We start from the raw sequence: 16128 nt of genomic DNA on the forward strand, positions 1-16128 counted from the left end.
ACATAGCTGTACAAGGTTTTGTTCCAGCATGTCCAGTACAAATCAGTCACATTCACATAGGTGATAATTTTACTGAGAAATTATACAGATTAGTTTTGTATGCAGGAGGTACTGCCCAGGCTCTGCTTAGAGCATTGCATAATGTTCCTACCCAGCCGTTCAGCCAAGCTGGAGGGGAGAGAGGGGGCTAGGGCGCGTAGGAGGCTGCCCTTTGGGAACATCCCCATGGCAAACACCCAGAAATACCTGTACAAATGGCCTTGGTCTTAATATGCCGCACATTGTCCAGCAGCAGGAGCACAACTGTACGTGCTGTGTTTGACTCCACACTGGTAAACCTGTACTGTAGGAATCTGCTGTCCTAGGTCAGCCTGTCAGTAAACTAAACAACATTGGATATAGAGGGGCAGAATGAGCAACCGTTCCCAGAGAGTGGCCAGCTCTTGGCCTCTAACAATCTCTTACACTAATTGCTACTAGCTTTTCTTTATATTTGAGGACAAGAGTGGGGAGAGGGAGTGAAGTACTCAGTTCCCTCATTTTCCACGAACTTAATGTTGTTTTGAACAAATGTTGAGAATTTCACTGTGAGTCAGCAAAACCACGAGCAATATTTGCACTGTCATATCATAACTGCTAAATATAAGTGTGCTTAATGATCACAATTAAACTGTGTGCTTATAGCATTGCTCTTCCTGAATACTGACAAATAAAGTCCGTCAGCATTATTAACGTCAGAGCAGCAGTACAATTCAACTAAAAATTAAGCAGGTATTCCTACCTTTATAATGAAGGCAGACGAAACTGTTTATGTGCTTTACTCAATATAGTTTGGATTACTGTGGCCAAGGAGTAAGATAAGAGAGCAATTATGAATGAGCAAGCTCTTGTAATGCCCTGCTAGAAACATACAATTGTTTTCATTGCAACACTGCAGCTGAGTAAGCACTATAGCACAACCTCCCCTGACCTGGCTAGCAATAGTCATGGTCCCCAGCGATGCTGCAGAACAACACTCCCTCCTCACTCATTTCCTACCGAACACACGTGTACTCAAGGGTTCTCCCTCCCCAGAAGACTCTACATCTGCCTGTGTGCTTGGGAAGTGGGGGTGACTTCAGAGCAGCAGCAGTTCACCTCCTTGCTGCAACCTCTCACCAAGGAATTGGTGATGTTCCTCCCCTTCAGTTCTGCAGAACCCTTCTTCTAGAACAGACTTGATTCAGCTTTGCATCAATCAAAATAAGCGAAGACCTCTGCTAACTGCACATCGTCACTGAAGCTGACCCTAGAGCTAAGGCAGTGCAGGTTGACAAGTCAGAATTAACTCAAAATGCTTGGAGACGGAAGGAATGGAGATGACTGGTTCCCGTCCAGTTCTGCACCCTGCAGACTCGGTGCCAATTCCACTGCCAAGACTGATGTCACCTGTAGGCTGCCAGAGCCACACTGTGAGAGATCAGCTTGCCCTCTTGCTCCCCTGGACACTCAGGACTTGACAATGTTTTAAGAAAGGCAAGAGAAAAAAGGATCTTCTGAATTACTAAGGCCATTTTTCCAGACAGGTTACCTGAAGGCAAACACCTTCTCTTTGATTTGGTTAAATTAATTAGAAATGAGTTTAGATTATTTTGGGTATTCACATAAATAACCATTACCCACTGTTTTCTTTCATAAGAATTATTCTGATGCTTTTTAAGCATTCAAATTAATTGTCTTTTCTAGATACCATAGTATTTTACTGACAAGTGATGGAAAATGTAGTGTCTCCTCTGCAATCAATCTACACATAGTGGCTGGTATTGAGTAAAAATGAAACTCACTGTAGTACAGTTTTACATAGGGTTAATAAGTAAAGCACACAGTATAATGTAGTAGCTAAAGGGCAAAATGTGTATTTTGTTCCTACTATTCCACTGACTCAAAACCTGTCCTAGGTCACTGGGATCACTTACCTCCTACAAAGCTAGAGAGTCCCTTCAAAATATAATGGAGAAAAGTTATTATAAAAATGAAAAATAAATTAGTAAATTGAACCATCTTTCTCTGTTCCTCTTAAACTTCTATCATGCTGAATCAGTCACCCCAAATCAGCTCCCTTCCCCCTGCCAGCTACAACAGTTAATTTGGCATGCCCTGGTAGCACGAAGCAAGGGGCCCACAAAAACCTACTGAGATTAAGCCATTTACCTCCTCACTCAGTAAAGGACAGGCGGAAACAATTACCAGAGATGCTCCTGGTGCGATGTAGCTCTATACCAATAATTTTCCAAGGCTGAGCCAAACAGCTGAGGGAGCTCATAGACCAAAACATACATTGTGTCAAAAGAAAGCAGTTCAGGTGAGGTTAATGTACTACTACCCATAACCAGCCAGCAAGGAAGGGTACCTCTAATTAACAGATTACTTTGTACCAACTAAGATTTGATCTATATATATACAGATAGGAAGAGAAGTATATAAATAAAATATACACAGAATTTATTTTAAAGCACCAAAACAAATCTGAGCGCGCAGATGACCACATAGCACTCAGAAGAATGTCGCAAGGTGAAGTACTTGCTGTGTGAAAATGAATCTGTACTTCCGGCCTTTACCTTAAGGGAGTGGTCAAAAATGCCATATCCACAACTAACTGCCCTGTTGCTACACACCTCAATGTAAACACCATGTCTCTAGGAGATAATCTTTGTAGATAGTTAAAGGATCTACAGATTAAGTCTCCTTTACTCTCCTTTAAGGTGTCTTCTATTAGCTTACCAGGACACGATTCCTTCTCCTCTTCCAAGTGGGAACAGACCACTCCATCAGAAAACCATGAAGATATTCTCTTCTTCCTTTTACTTCCTGCTTGTTTCCCTTCCAGATCTCTTACACTTTTCCGGTTGTATTTTCAAATAATGCACCAATGCTGAAAAGCCAATGCTGTGAAAACTTAAGCTAGAAAGTAACCAGCACAGACCCTGTGGCAGGTTAACCTCTTCATGGGCCGTGCCAGCCTGGCAACACACAGTACACAGCTACAGGTACATGGTAAACAGCTGAAAAAGTCTTACGCTGTTATTTGTTGTATGCTTGTCTAGAAGTGTCTTCCTAAAATAGCAGCCGTCAGCACACTCACCTGCAGATCTGCCTGGTCCTCATCCATACTGTAATCCTCAAAGCGTACTGGGAGACACTGCTCTGGCAAAATGACAAAGCAAGGCATGAAGGAGAAATCTTTTCTTCTTCTTTTTTTTAAACATCTTTTTATTAGCACAGTAACAAATGCAGACTTGAGTAGCCCACAACATACAACCAATCCACTGAGTGACTCCTATTCCACGCCTTACAGTTAAACAGCTTAAGGTATTTCACTACAGGTTACCGTAAGTCCCGATTAAATCCTTTATTCTTTTCACAAAGATAGATTGGCTTATAAAATAATACATTAACTACTTCTCATTTCATATATGAGGCCATATATCCACCTCTCCGTATCACAGATCATGAGATGACAGTCTTTAAAAAGGATTTGTTAAATACCAATGTGCCCTCCATAGGGGAAAACAATCCCGACATCTTTTTACAAAAAAAAAAAAAAAAAAAAAAAAGAAACCCAACCCAAAACAAAATAAACCCCCCAAACCCAAAACAAAACAAAAAGCAAAAACAGTGTGTAGAGTCTTGAAAGGACTTTTACATAAATGTCAACATATGTACCTGTACAAAATGAAGCTGTTTTAATCTTTTACATATTGCAAGCAAACTGAAAACCAAAGAAGTCTAAGAAGTTTACATTCTTCTCAGGACTATATGTGAGCTAATATTGCTGAACTAATTACAGTCTTAAAATATGCTATTCCCAATCCTAGCTGTCTACTGTAGCAAGATACCTTAAGTTACAACAACAAAATCTTAGGAAATAAAAGACTGAATAAAATCTGTTATAGAAATACCCTACTCTTTACCAGCACCCTCCCTCCCCCCACCCCTTCAAAATCATAAGCAGCTCTTTCCATCACAGACGAATAATGTAAGAGTTTGACGAAAATCCGATTTATGTAGCGTATCTTTTGGTCCATTGTCTGGCCATTCTGTCATGCTCTGCTCTGTTAGTCATATACTGAGTGGCAATACTTCCAACCAGGGGGTCAGCTGAAAAGAAAACAGACCACTTATTTCAGACAAGTTATCAAATCTTAAAAATAAAGATGAAGTGTGAATTTAATTCAAGGGAAGCACACAGGTAGGGTACATTGCAACAATTTAAATATACTGGTGTGATGGTCTGTATCTTCACTGATTTGTGTGTATTTATGGTGATGTACTAATGTATTACTTAATAAAGAGCAAAATGACAATTAAAGTTTTAAGGAGTTTAAAAGACAACAATCCAATAGTCATATTTTGCATTACTGAGGACTTACACAGATTCACACATTTCTGGTTTATTTTACCTCTTCTAAAAGAGCCCGGGACATACTCATTGCTAAGTGTACTTGTATCAGTACAAATCTGCCTTCTAGGAAAATGAGATCTCAAGAGGAGGTTTTACTTTTCCAACAAGTTTATTTTTATTATACATAATACAGTGTGAAATCTGGTGTTTCTCTCATCTTCAGACACATATAGAAATACAACCTGCAAAACTGACTTTGGAAACGACGACATATTCCTCTTAACTGGTGTGGATAACAGGTGGGTTAGAGAAGCAGCAAGGGCTACTTGTGGCATAGTTGGTCACTGGTTTTAAGTGGATGAAGGAAAGTAAAAGGCTAATCCCCTTATTTTCAGAACTGTGTTTGTGGCTCTTCTAGCTGTGTTACTGAATTACTCCAGTCCTACAGACCAGCAAAGAGTGTTTAACCCTTACCCAAACCCAGAGTTAGTCTGGAAGGGGAAGGAGTTTTCGTGTGCAGGCGGAGGACGGCAGCTTTCCTCGCGGGTCAGCCTGAGGAGCAGTGAAGAGCAGGCAGGTAGGGTGTATCACCTCCACCACCTCCATCCCCTCTCCGGCTGCCCTGGAGAGGGAAGTGTGCTGTGCTGGAGGCCAGAACCGTGCTGGCCAAAGCCAACAGGACAAGATGAGATGCGGGCCACGTTACTTGGGTGCCGGGTGGGGTGCAAGGTGGTGGGCGGCCTGCATGGACGCGCAGGGGACTTACCCGGGTTGCAGTCTGTGAGGAGGGAGCAGATGGAGAGAAGAACTTTAGAAATGGTTAATGCCGGACTCCAGTTGTCTTTTAAAATGTCCAGGCAGATGACACCTTGGCTGTTAATATTACAGTGGTAGATTCTCGTCCGAAACGTTACCTGCAAGAAAACGGGTATTAGCTGGTGTGCTGGGGTACCACACGCCCCGTGGTAAAGTGACAGGCAGCAAAAACTGGCGGGAAAGGAAAAGAGCCCACGCACGCTGGCAGAGAAGAGGGCACGGAGGCCGGCCTTTCGGCCCGGGCTGAGGCGGGCTGACCGCCCGGGGCCGGCGGGGCCGGCGGGCCAGCTCCCGCCCCGGGGCCGGGCCGGGCCGGGCCGGGCTCCCCGGGCCGCCGCCGCCCTCTCGCGGCCGTTGGCGAGAGCGCAGCTGCCCCCCGGGGCCGGGCCCCCCCGGGGGTCCCCGCGGCCCCACCTCGGCCGACCGCAGCCGCCTTGCACTAAACGGGCATTTCCCACCGGTACGTCCAGGGTGAAATAAAAGATACAGCCCGAGCGCCCCTCTGAGGCCAGAGGCAAATAAAACCCAGCCTGATTTAAAATAAAGCCTCGGGAGCGCGTGGCTGGCAGTACGGTTTGTGGTACACCCGAGCAGCATCGAACACGCTGTGACGGGTGACAGCACACATTTCCCATCCGAAGGGAACCGAAATGCAGGGCTGTGGGTGACTTATGGGAGCCCTGGGGTGAATCCCAGTGGCCTCGGCACGGCTCACGACTGACAACACATTCACCACCTCGCTGGCAAACAACGGCCAACTTTCCAACATCAGGTGCCTACTGTGAAACACTGGTTGCGGGGGTTTTAATTTTTTTTAATTACCTTTTGTCTTTCTGCTCACAGCAGCAAAGGCGACTGGGGCTTTAACACCAGCATTTTTCTCCCGCTGAGCTCCCAAGGACTTACAAAATCCCCCAGACAGGCCAGGGCACTCAGAATCATGGCTCCCATCACTTCTAAGAGCTCAGCAATTGGGGATGTTGGTCAGATTTTTTTATTTTCAAATCTGGGAGATGCGAATAAGCCGGGCAGCTTGCCACAGAAGTTATCCAAAAGGGAAACAAAAGCACCACGAGCCGTTTTCAGAACACAATGTGACCTGCAGAAAGGCCTTACTCTGACTCTCTGGATGAACAGCGACAACAAATTTGGTGGAACTCGCATGGATTAGGATTATCTGTGTGAATAAAGGTTGGCGGGTTCATGCCCTAAATCCTCAGAATTTGTCAGCTCTCCACACCCACAAATTTTATTATCTGTTTATAGGTCAGAGGGGTATTTGCGAAACACACTCGGTAAGCGTGCAGTATGACAAGAACACACTAGTGCTTTCTCTCGAGATGAGACCAGCCCACACATAAAACTTGCCAGCCAACCCTCATTTTTTCTACTGTCTTTCTGATGCAAAAGATTTTGCCTGTGACCCTCCCTCTCGCAGGCTCGGGTGGGTGACACAGCTACAGAACCCCAGTGCCTGGCGTGTCCCCATACTATGCATCCAGGCAGTGTCCCCAAGAACACTCCTGATGCACAAGAGCGCACAGGCTATTTTCGGACTCACAAAAGCAGTTACTTGTCACACAGGAGACACCCACACTGCATGCTTGAGGAGACTTTCTGCTTTGTTCCTTGTAAACTGATTGGATTTTAGACTAAAACAGTAAGAAAACAAACACAAAAACCCCCAAATCCTTACACTTTTGCACATTATGGGTGGGAATGGCAAAATGCCTGCAAGAGACCGATGTGTCCCCCTTCCACACCTTCTGCAACAAGCTGCAACTCCAAAACCAAGAACCCCTGCTGCTTTCTATCTAGGGAACTTAAAGGTATCTGGTAAGAAACCAAAATCACCTTTGTTTCTCAGATCATCTAATCCTCAGAGGAAAAGCAGCAACGATTCCCTACACTCATGTGGAAGCCCACGTACATCAGCTTGAGCAGAGGGCGGATCTGACTCCGCAGTACCTGCCCCAGCCCATACTGTTTAGGGCAAAACAGAAGTTTGTGGCATTTGCAGTTGCTGGCAATGGCTCTGCCTCGGGTTCCCAAGCAGCCATCAGCCTAGCCCCACTGTTTGCTCAGTATTTCTCCATTTCACTTGCAGCTTTGGTCTCCTTCCAAGTGACTTCTAAATGTAGGTGAAGTAATAATTTTAACAGATTAAACACTTCCAGAAGGGGAAGCGTGGAGTATTTCCAAGTTGATACAATAAGGACCAAATTAACAGAGAGGTCAAGAGTTCTAATTTGTAAAGGGAAAGTTGTTAATCGTGATTCTGAGCACAAAAGCTAAATACATTGCAGGCAGTCTCTCAGTCCAGTTGACTAATAACTGATAAAAAAGCATGAATCCTGTTTGCCTTTAAAAATAACTTTTTAATTATTTTTTTTTTGGGGGGGAGAGAAGGAAAACTCCTCTGTATCTGCAGAACAGCCTGTTTCCTTAAGAAACCTTAAGATTCAATCCTTAAGGGTCATATCCATGGCACCAAAAGCAGTTTTCTCCAGTTAGAGGAGATCTACCTAACCAAAGCACTGTGGGAAAAATCTAAATTTGTTTTCACTTAAGCAGCAAGTCAGAACTGGAATGGTGTTAGACACATGTAGTCCAGCTGTTTGTCATTTACAGTTTTTGCTGATGGTACAAAAGCCAGTTGTGCTGGGAACCCAAATGAAGCTAGGAGAGGGAGAAGAATTGAAGGCCCACTTAAAAACAAACCAAAACATTTTAAGTAAACATTCATTACACCTTAAAAAGGGAATAAATAATGTGTTTTTTATTAAAAATCCCATAAACCTAGCACATTCAGACCAAAACCAAGAGAAACTGAATTACCTGAAAGGTAGTACAATGTATTCAGGGTCAAGAGAACAGCATGTGGAATAGCAGAAAAATATAGTGTAACTGAACAATCCTTTGGAAATGTCCCACCTGAGATTACATTAACGCAGTAACTACACAGAGCTTTTGAAAAGACATAAAAGCAGCTAATCTCAACCTTACCCTGAAGTGATAGCAGAGGTTAATTTATATAAGCAGCAAAATGGGAGTAGGGGGAAGGAAGTGGTTAGAGGTTATTAATACAAATGATCAAAGCACGCACCAGGTCAACACAAGCTACTGTTTTCACCTCAATAAATGAAATCTAACCCAACTATAATATAACTCTTGGGAAAACGTCCACTGCAATAGTACAAAAGAATAGCAATCATCTTGAGGACTAAGTACTGAACTCTTAAATTCTAATTATACTTGTTTACTGGATTCTCCTGAATCCAGGCCCACCCAGCACGTGCCTGACTCAACTGCTATCTGAAACAAAGGCAAAACCAGAATACCACACAAAATGAGAAAACATAAATGCAGAGAACAGATTAACACTAACATTTTCAAAGTGTTGTATAGAATGCTCAATAAATGCAAAAGAACTCCATTCTACATATTTAGGACAGGAGAGAGAGTATCTGTCCCTGTATCAGATTTCTCTCACTGAAGTTCCTTGCACTGTGCAACGCATTTCCAAGTCAAATTTTAAGACCTTTAATTTTTCCAGACTCAAGTACAGTAGTATAGTGCCTCTTTATATCCTTCCAGGAATCTGTTAACATCACTTCAAGCACAGTCCTCTGTCTCTCCTATAGGAACATCCTCCCCGCAAAGGTTTGCTCCAACATACTGAATCGAACCCTCATCTGGAGCTAGACCCAGTCCTCAAAGGCTGCACCTGTATATCCTTCATCACACACCTCTAGGATGCTCATCAACCACTGCATTTGTCAGCAGTGGCTATGCCTCAACACCTCTCATGCATATGCCTAGGGCTTGGAAGCTTGCTAGGATGACCAGTTTCAACTCACTTTATTTAAGAACGTAAATCCTGTAATGACATTTCATCTTCAGGTTACGAAATGTGTTCTACTATAGGCACTTCACCACAGGGCAGCCCACAGCAGGGACTGTCCTTGTTAAGAACTACTGAGGACTCAAAAGAGGCATAGAGGTTTTCTTCCACTGGTCTTGCAAGGCTTACTGAGGAAGATTCAAGGGAAACTAATCCTTTCACTCTAGAGAGCTTAATCTTTTCAGAGGTCAAGGCTTTTGAAATAACCTTCAACCACTCTACTGCTCTACTAGTGCTTATCATCAAAATGATAAACTGGGGTTTTTTTCAACTAGCAGTTTCTTTATTTCTTGCCCTAAAAGACAAATATAGAAAGGCTATAGTAATTACATTAGTCCTATAACTTCCAGATGACCCACAAACAATATTTATCAGTCACTGCAAGCAGTTGGGCAATCTGAAATCAACAAATTAATGGAAATAAAGCAGGAGCAATACGGTAATTATATTTTCCACATTATCATTAATTAACACTAGTGTTGGTGTTAACACAAGAGCTGCTCTAAGAGTTTGGTTCTCAGCAAAAGAAAGGTTCTTCGTTTAAACCTGAAGTACCTAAGGAGCACAAGTACATTCTATTACAGCACTGCTGTGCTTTCTCCTACATTTCATCTCACTGTGACTGAAGCTACATATATTTTATTTCCATACACACGTGATTTGTAAGCCAACTTAGACCCTGATAGAGAAAAGACTCCATTTAGATGCACCTCTGCTACATACAGTGAATCTCCACTAAATTAGTCTTTTAAGGACTCACTAAGTGGTCCCTGTTTTGGGTTTTTTTTTGTTGGTGTTTTTTTTTTTTTTTTTTTAATAATCCCACCCTTCTTTTCATCTGGGTGAGGGTTTAGATGGAAAGATAAAGGCAGAGAGATCCCTGTCAGAAGTGCAGAGCCGAAAGCAGGGCTGAGCTGGAACGACAAAACCATCTTTGGTTCTGCATCAGGGAACTAGGGCTGTCTCAATACCACTGGTAGTTATAATATGGTCTTGTAAGGCACCAGGCTGGATAAACCTGGGATGATAAATACTTCTGACCTGTAGCATAGAAAGCAAAGGTGTAGTGAAGCACATATGGGAAGGTAAAAGCTCCCTCTTTAAATACTTACTGGGCTCATGACATAAGATATTTCATATAGTCAGACAATAAATTATCCAATGCAAACTAATTAAACCAAAATGATGAAAAACTATTCTGAACTGAATTAAACTCTAACACAAGACACAAGAGAATCATCTGTGCTGTCAGAGAACCTCCAAAGAAGGATGGACGGATGTCAGCAGGAAATCATTAGAGATGTCCCAAGGTAGACCATGCTGCTTGTGAATTGGAACCCCAGCTAAGGGGTAGAGTTTAAAGCCCTGTTGATACTACCAGAAACCCTGCAGTTACACTAGCAAGAACAGTTTCCTTAATTCGGGAAGCTTGTATTAATTTGTCTGGTATGACCAATTAGCATTGTCTCGCTGAGATGGACTGATGGCCTGAACTACAAAAAGTCCTTTCTACTGCAAACTAGACCAAAGTCTGAAGATGGGGCAGTCACTGGCGTTTATATTTATCTCATTAATGCAATGACTTTTAAATAGTAAGTTAAACATGCACATAAATTATTTCAGATACAAGGCGAACATAAAGCGTATACACGGCCACCTCTTCCTGTAACCCAACACTCTTCCTCTGGCCATGTATGTGAACTACAAGGTAACATTCACTTGCAATGGTATTTGCTTTGTAGCATTGGAACACAAGACTGGAATATTAGAGCTTCACAAACAAAGCACACCTACAGAAAAAGTTTATTACTGTACAAGCAGGTGAACAACACAAGTACCCGACAAAACTGAAAAATCAAATACTACTTTAGTGGCCAAAACACACATAACTGTTATGCTTCTTGTAACCATGGTTTGAGAAACAAGTATTTGTATGCTTTCTCCTCTCCCCAAGCTTAATTACTTTTCAGTTTCTCAGTCCTGACCCGATGCTTGCACTAATTACTTAGGACCTCTTATAAACAGAAGCAGGGAAAAAGAAAACAAGATGACTGGAAAAGCTGTTAACATCAGCTAATAGAAACCAATGTAATGTCTGAAATGAGCTGAAGCTTGTTCTTAAAGAGAGTGGCTTTCAAATGGGCTGCATTCCATTAACACTGCTTGCTACTCCATGGCCTGTTGAGGGTTCATGACTTAAGATGTCAGCTACAAGTCTCTTACCTTTGGAGGCTTGAAAGGATATTCTGGTGTAAATGTGATGTCAAGGAAGAAAACACCTCCCTCATAGACTGAACCTGGAGGTCCTAAAATGGTTGATCTCCATTCGTAGATGTTATCACCTTTGGGGCCAGCACTAAAAGATAAAAAAACCAAATTGTTTAGGAATATTACCACAGTTCAAATAAATGTGACCTCTTACATTCTTCAAGTATGATATGGAAGAAAGCTTTCAGTGTTACGCTACATATACCACCTGAAGTAAAGACAGGGATTAAAATTAGATTGAACGCTTCCAAAATCTCAAGAGACCTTACCTGGTCTTCCAGATCTTACCAGTGTTCCAGACTGCTTAGCAAAGCTGAGAAACCAGAGGTGGGGTACGGTTTTCAGCTTCTCTCTCCTGAGATTTATAAGAGCAGTGTTGCCCAGAACTACTTCTAAGCATGCTACATAATCTCAACACAACAGAAAAGTTAAATTTCAAAGAACAATTTCCTACTGTATTTCAGAAATGGCTCTTTCAGATCAGCCTTAATAAAACTGTACCACACCAAAGACCGTACTAAATAAATTAAGGGCTTATGTTGATTTTATTAATCTTGTGTGTTCTTTAAAATTAAAATATATTCCTGTATTATTGCTAAACCCAAGGCTCGTGGTATGACTGAAGGAAGCCAAATACATGACGATAGTCTTAAATGTCAAAATTTTCTACACTTTTATCATTTTGCTACACTGATTTCTAAAATGAGGCCACATTAACTCATCCCATTGATATTGTCTGTATTGTGGAACTGCTTTTGTAAGGGGAATTAAAATCACTGTGTCAAATTAAAACAGCATTTTCTCAAATCAGCTTTGTCTAATTCTAGATTCTCCCTAACCTGCTAGCAGCTCACCAAGAGCAGCACAAACTAAAGGTGTTGCAGAACACAAATGTCTGTTTGTTGAAAATTAGTTTTACTGAGATCCTCAGACACTTGTATTCTGTAGCGTGCCATATGTCACTGAGTATTTCTAAGTACAGCTCAACCTATAAAGCCATTAGTGGTTTAGGACTCCATTGCTACCCCTTTCTTTCTGTGCTGCTATGGTAGTATTTTATCTGTAAAATGCCAGAGCTGAAAACTCCCTTTGCATAAAGGGAGGTGCTGACACAGCTTTTTCTATCATGGATGTGCTACGACTTCAGAAATCTCTTCTCCCCTTGTTCTGTAAGGGGATGGATTTTAACATCCCTAATACAACGAAAAACAGCCTTGCTCTTCTTTCCCTGTTCTTTTAACAAGGCTAATGTAAGACAGAAGGATAAAAAAAGGGTCTTTTCATATTATAACAATTATGGAGCATGAGGGGGAAGGCAATCCAATAAATTCAATATATACATGACTATGTATTTGATTAACGTGAATGGAACCAAAGTAATTGCTAGGTGTTAGTAACAGTGTTACAAATAGAAATACAATTACAAAAACATAAACTCTCAATGTAACAACAGTGATTAGAGACATGCTTTTTTTCCCCCTGCTCTTTGCAGTACTGGTGAACATGTTCTTGACAGCAGGGGAATCAGGGGAGAGAAAGGGAGTTAGTTCTGTTATCAAACCTAAAATTTTATTTTCAGATTAAACTAAAAATAAAAGTTCACAATATGTTGGTGCTAAATAGTTCAACAATAGCGAAGCTATGACTAAAAGCATGCTTCCAGGGGAAGGAAAGCGTGTAAGAAAGCAGTAAAGGGAGACAGGTTCTCTGCAAAGTGACACACCAGTCCCTAGGGGAAGATTTCTCTCCTCAGAACACAAAGCCCTGCGCTGCTCAAGATCGGTACTAAATTAAAGTAAAAGCCATTCCACCCTGAACACTCCTGGCATCCTGCTCTACGTTAATGACTTGTCCCTGTCCTATGCAGGTCTATATATTTGGGCATTCAGTACTCTCCAGCTACCACTTGTGCATTAGACTGGAAGAGCGCTGTATTTCGACAGGAAGCTCTACCTCTTGAAAGACACCAGCTTAACTGTGCAAACTTACTGAAAAGGACTCTCTGGGGCACCCTTAGCTACCACTCCAAGGAATCACCTCTTTATGTACATATTAGCAACCTACTGACACACTGTCATTACTGCAAGTTGCACTGGCGATCATCCTCCCCTCCCTCCCCTAAAGATGGAGCTACTGAACGGAACAGGTACTTGAGCTTTGTTAGCACCGATTTACTGTTGGAATTTATATCATGAGAACTGCCCACTGGGAGCACTTCAGCACTCGAGAAATGTGATGTGCGATTAGCGCTGAATACAGCCCTCTGAACCAGCGAGAAATATTACAACGTTTTGCATTTTACTTCCAGCTTCAACCCAAAGGACTGTCAATAAAAAAATCCCACAAACTTAAAAAATAATATATTATTATTTGTAATAGTCTTAGAAATCTCTTGTATCCTATTAGGTTTCCAATTAGAGCTATTGCTGTATGCAAGTAATATATTGCTGGACCTCTGTATTAAAAGAGTGCAACATCTTTGTAAGACATGAGTAGGCTTTAACAGCGATGTACTAACGCTTAGCTTTTAAGGTTTTCATAATTCAATTAACAGGGCGAAATAGCTGTAGAAGTCTAATTTTTACATATTAACATTGATTTCTTATAAATGAAAGACTGAAAGAGGAGGATGCAAGTCAGCTTCAGAGTGCAATATTACTTGGATTTAAATTAGGATTAGGTAATATCAAGCAGCTCAAGACGACCTAGTGCTTGATAGAAAGGTGACGATACTGGAACACAGCATAAGTGCAGCAGCAATAAATTTTGGTGGAGATAAAAAAAAAAAAACAAACAAACTGCCAAAGGTTAAAGATTACATTCTTTGTTTAAAACCCTTGCAATTATCGCCTTCAAAAAGAAATTCACTGATGCATAGATACAGGGCTCACTGGCACAGCTGCCACCTTGCCTGATGTGCATCATCACTGCTCAAATTAAGTGTCTAGATCTACTAATGCAACATTCTGAAGCTGTCCAACATATGACCACTGGAAAGACAATTTTTACCAATTAAGTAGAAATTGTTTTCACTGCAAGACAAGAGTATGAGAGCAACAACTTTCTGTATTGAACTCAATAGACTATAACCTCTTCACTTCAAAGAAAGAAATGAGACAAAGACTGGTAATGCAGAGCAAAAGACAACATCTGAAAGAAAACTAAAAAAATCCCAACCCATCATTATCATACCAGGCAGCATGTGTTACATAGCAGTGCAAATGAGAGCTCTCTTCCCTGGAAAAAGTGATATACTCAGTGAAGATGTGTTGTACCCACTGTAACAACTGTTTCTGATCAATCCTAAGTTGCTGCTAGCTTATCCTCTGGGTGGATGCCCAGTGCCAAGGCAGTTTTTGTTTAAGGACTCTCTACCTGTCCAAGTCTAGAAGCAGCAGCAAAGAAAGAAGCAGCTGGTAAAGGCAAGGCAGAGAGAAAGTCTTGGTACAGGTGAGACCAAGCTCAAAGTTCTGCCAAGTCCCAACCAGCCTTGTGTCACTTTGGAAGAACCTCATCTTGCTCTGCCTCCCTTTGCTGGCAGATGTCATGTTCTTTCTCAATTTAAAAACCAAACAGGTAAATTAGAAACACCTGCAGGAGAGGCTGGGGAGGAGAACAATGCCTTGGTAAATCAGCTTCATGCTCCAATGTCTTGTAGTACTAAGCAATTGTAAACAGGTCTGTCTTAGAGATTAAGTGTTCACAGAGAAGACACACACACCTTTTCATGTACTGAAAAGACTGAAATGACAGATAGTCTGCATGAACAGCCAGCCTGTGGCTTTTTCATGTTAAGCCAGCCAGATACAACCTCCACCTCGGGCATACATTACATGACACTACTCTGATATTTTTGGTGCACAAACTCAGCTCCCTCCTCTGCCTGGTCATCCCTGGGGAAATCACTCAAAGTATGCCTGCACCATGGAGGGAGAGCAGGATTTTTTGGTGTTCACCACATGTAGCTAATGTCTGAAAATCCCTGGGAACACACTGCTGGTACTTTCCAGGAGATTGACTCAGAAAGAGCCCGCTGTTTATGTCAACTTGCTAGGACATTTGGAAACTACCTAGTCCTTTCTAGGAGTTGACCAAATGATAACATAAGCTTTTCCTCTAGTGAAAATATAGCCCAGTGAATACTTCTGTTCCTCTTCTTTGAGATACGGAAAGTATGCAATAGAAGGTCACTGCAGTGATAAATGAACCAAAAATTAGTTGATGCTACAGACACTAGGTTAATACCCTGCTATACCAAAGAGGCATATATTCCTTTTATAATCTAATTAATTTAGCAGAGTAGTTTAAAAATGCTAGACAGCTATCCATCAGGGTGGTGAGAAGGGCAATTTCATGTATGTTGAAATAAATAACAGCTAAAGAAAAACTACAATGTTTCAGTTAAAACTGCAAGTAAAAAAAATCACGAACTCATACCCCAACTACTCCATACCCCTAGATTCTATTTTTGAGGCTATTTTGCCCTGAACAGAAAGAGTCTGATGTAAGTACCTAAGCTGTTTTGAAGTTGCACACTTGTGGAAAATAAATATAATTTCCAAAAACACTGCAGACATGACCTTTTCCAAGGGACATAGCTTGAATCAGAAAGCAAACGACATACTTACGGCACATGGGAATTCCAAAGTGGCAGAGAATCTAATGATCTCCAGTGTAAAGCTGCACCATTACAAACTGATAGCAACATCATTTTTTGTTGCTGCTGTTGTTTTATTTTGTAGTAGGAAACAATGAATGA

At 41.6% G+C, this 16128-nt stretch overlaps 1 protein-coding gene across 6 annotated transcripts in view; it reads right to left on the bottom strand.

Annotated features, from left to right (window-relative positions):
• Positions 1-3220: 3220 nt before the first annotated feature.
• The window catches only part of UBE2E1 (ubiquitin conjugating enzyme E2 E1), a 45552-nt gene continuing 32644 nt past the window's right edge, over positions 3221-16128 (bottom strand). For all 6 annotated transcript variants that reach the window (XM_074861157.1, XM_074861148.1, XM_074861194.1 and 3 more), the window contains 3 exons: positions 11325-11457; positions 5148-5295; positions 3221-4137 (listed from right to left, as the gene is read on the bottom strand). In XM_074861157.1, the coding sequence (XP_074717258.1) occupies positions 4040-4137; positions 5148-5295; positions 11325-11457 (379 nt within the window). In that variant the 3' untranslated portion in view covers positions 3221-4039. The remainder of the gene's footprint in view (positions 4138-5147; positions 5296-11324; positions 11458-16128) is intronic.

The sequence above is a fragment of the Strix uralensis genome, chromosome 1 (genome assembly GCF_047716275.1).
Source record: "Strix uralensis isolate ZFMK-TIS-50842 chromosome 1, bStrUra1, whole genome shotgun sequence".
In the NCBI taxonomy this organism is placed as follows: Eukaryota; Metazoa; Chordata; class Aves; order Strigiformes; family Strigidae; genus Strix; species Strix uralensis.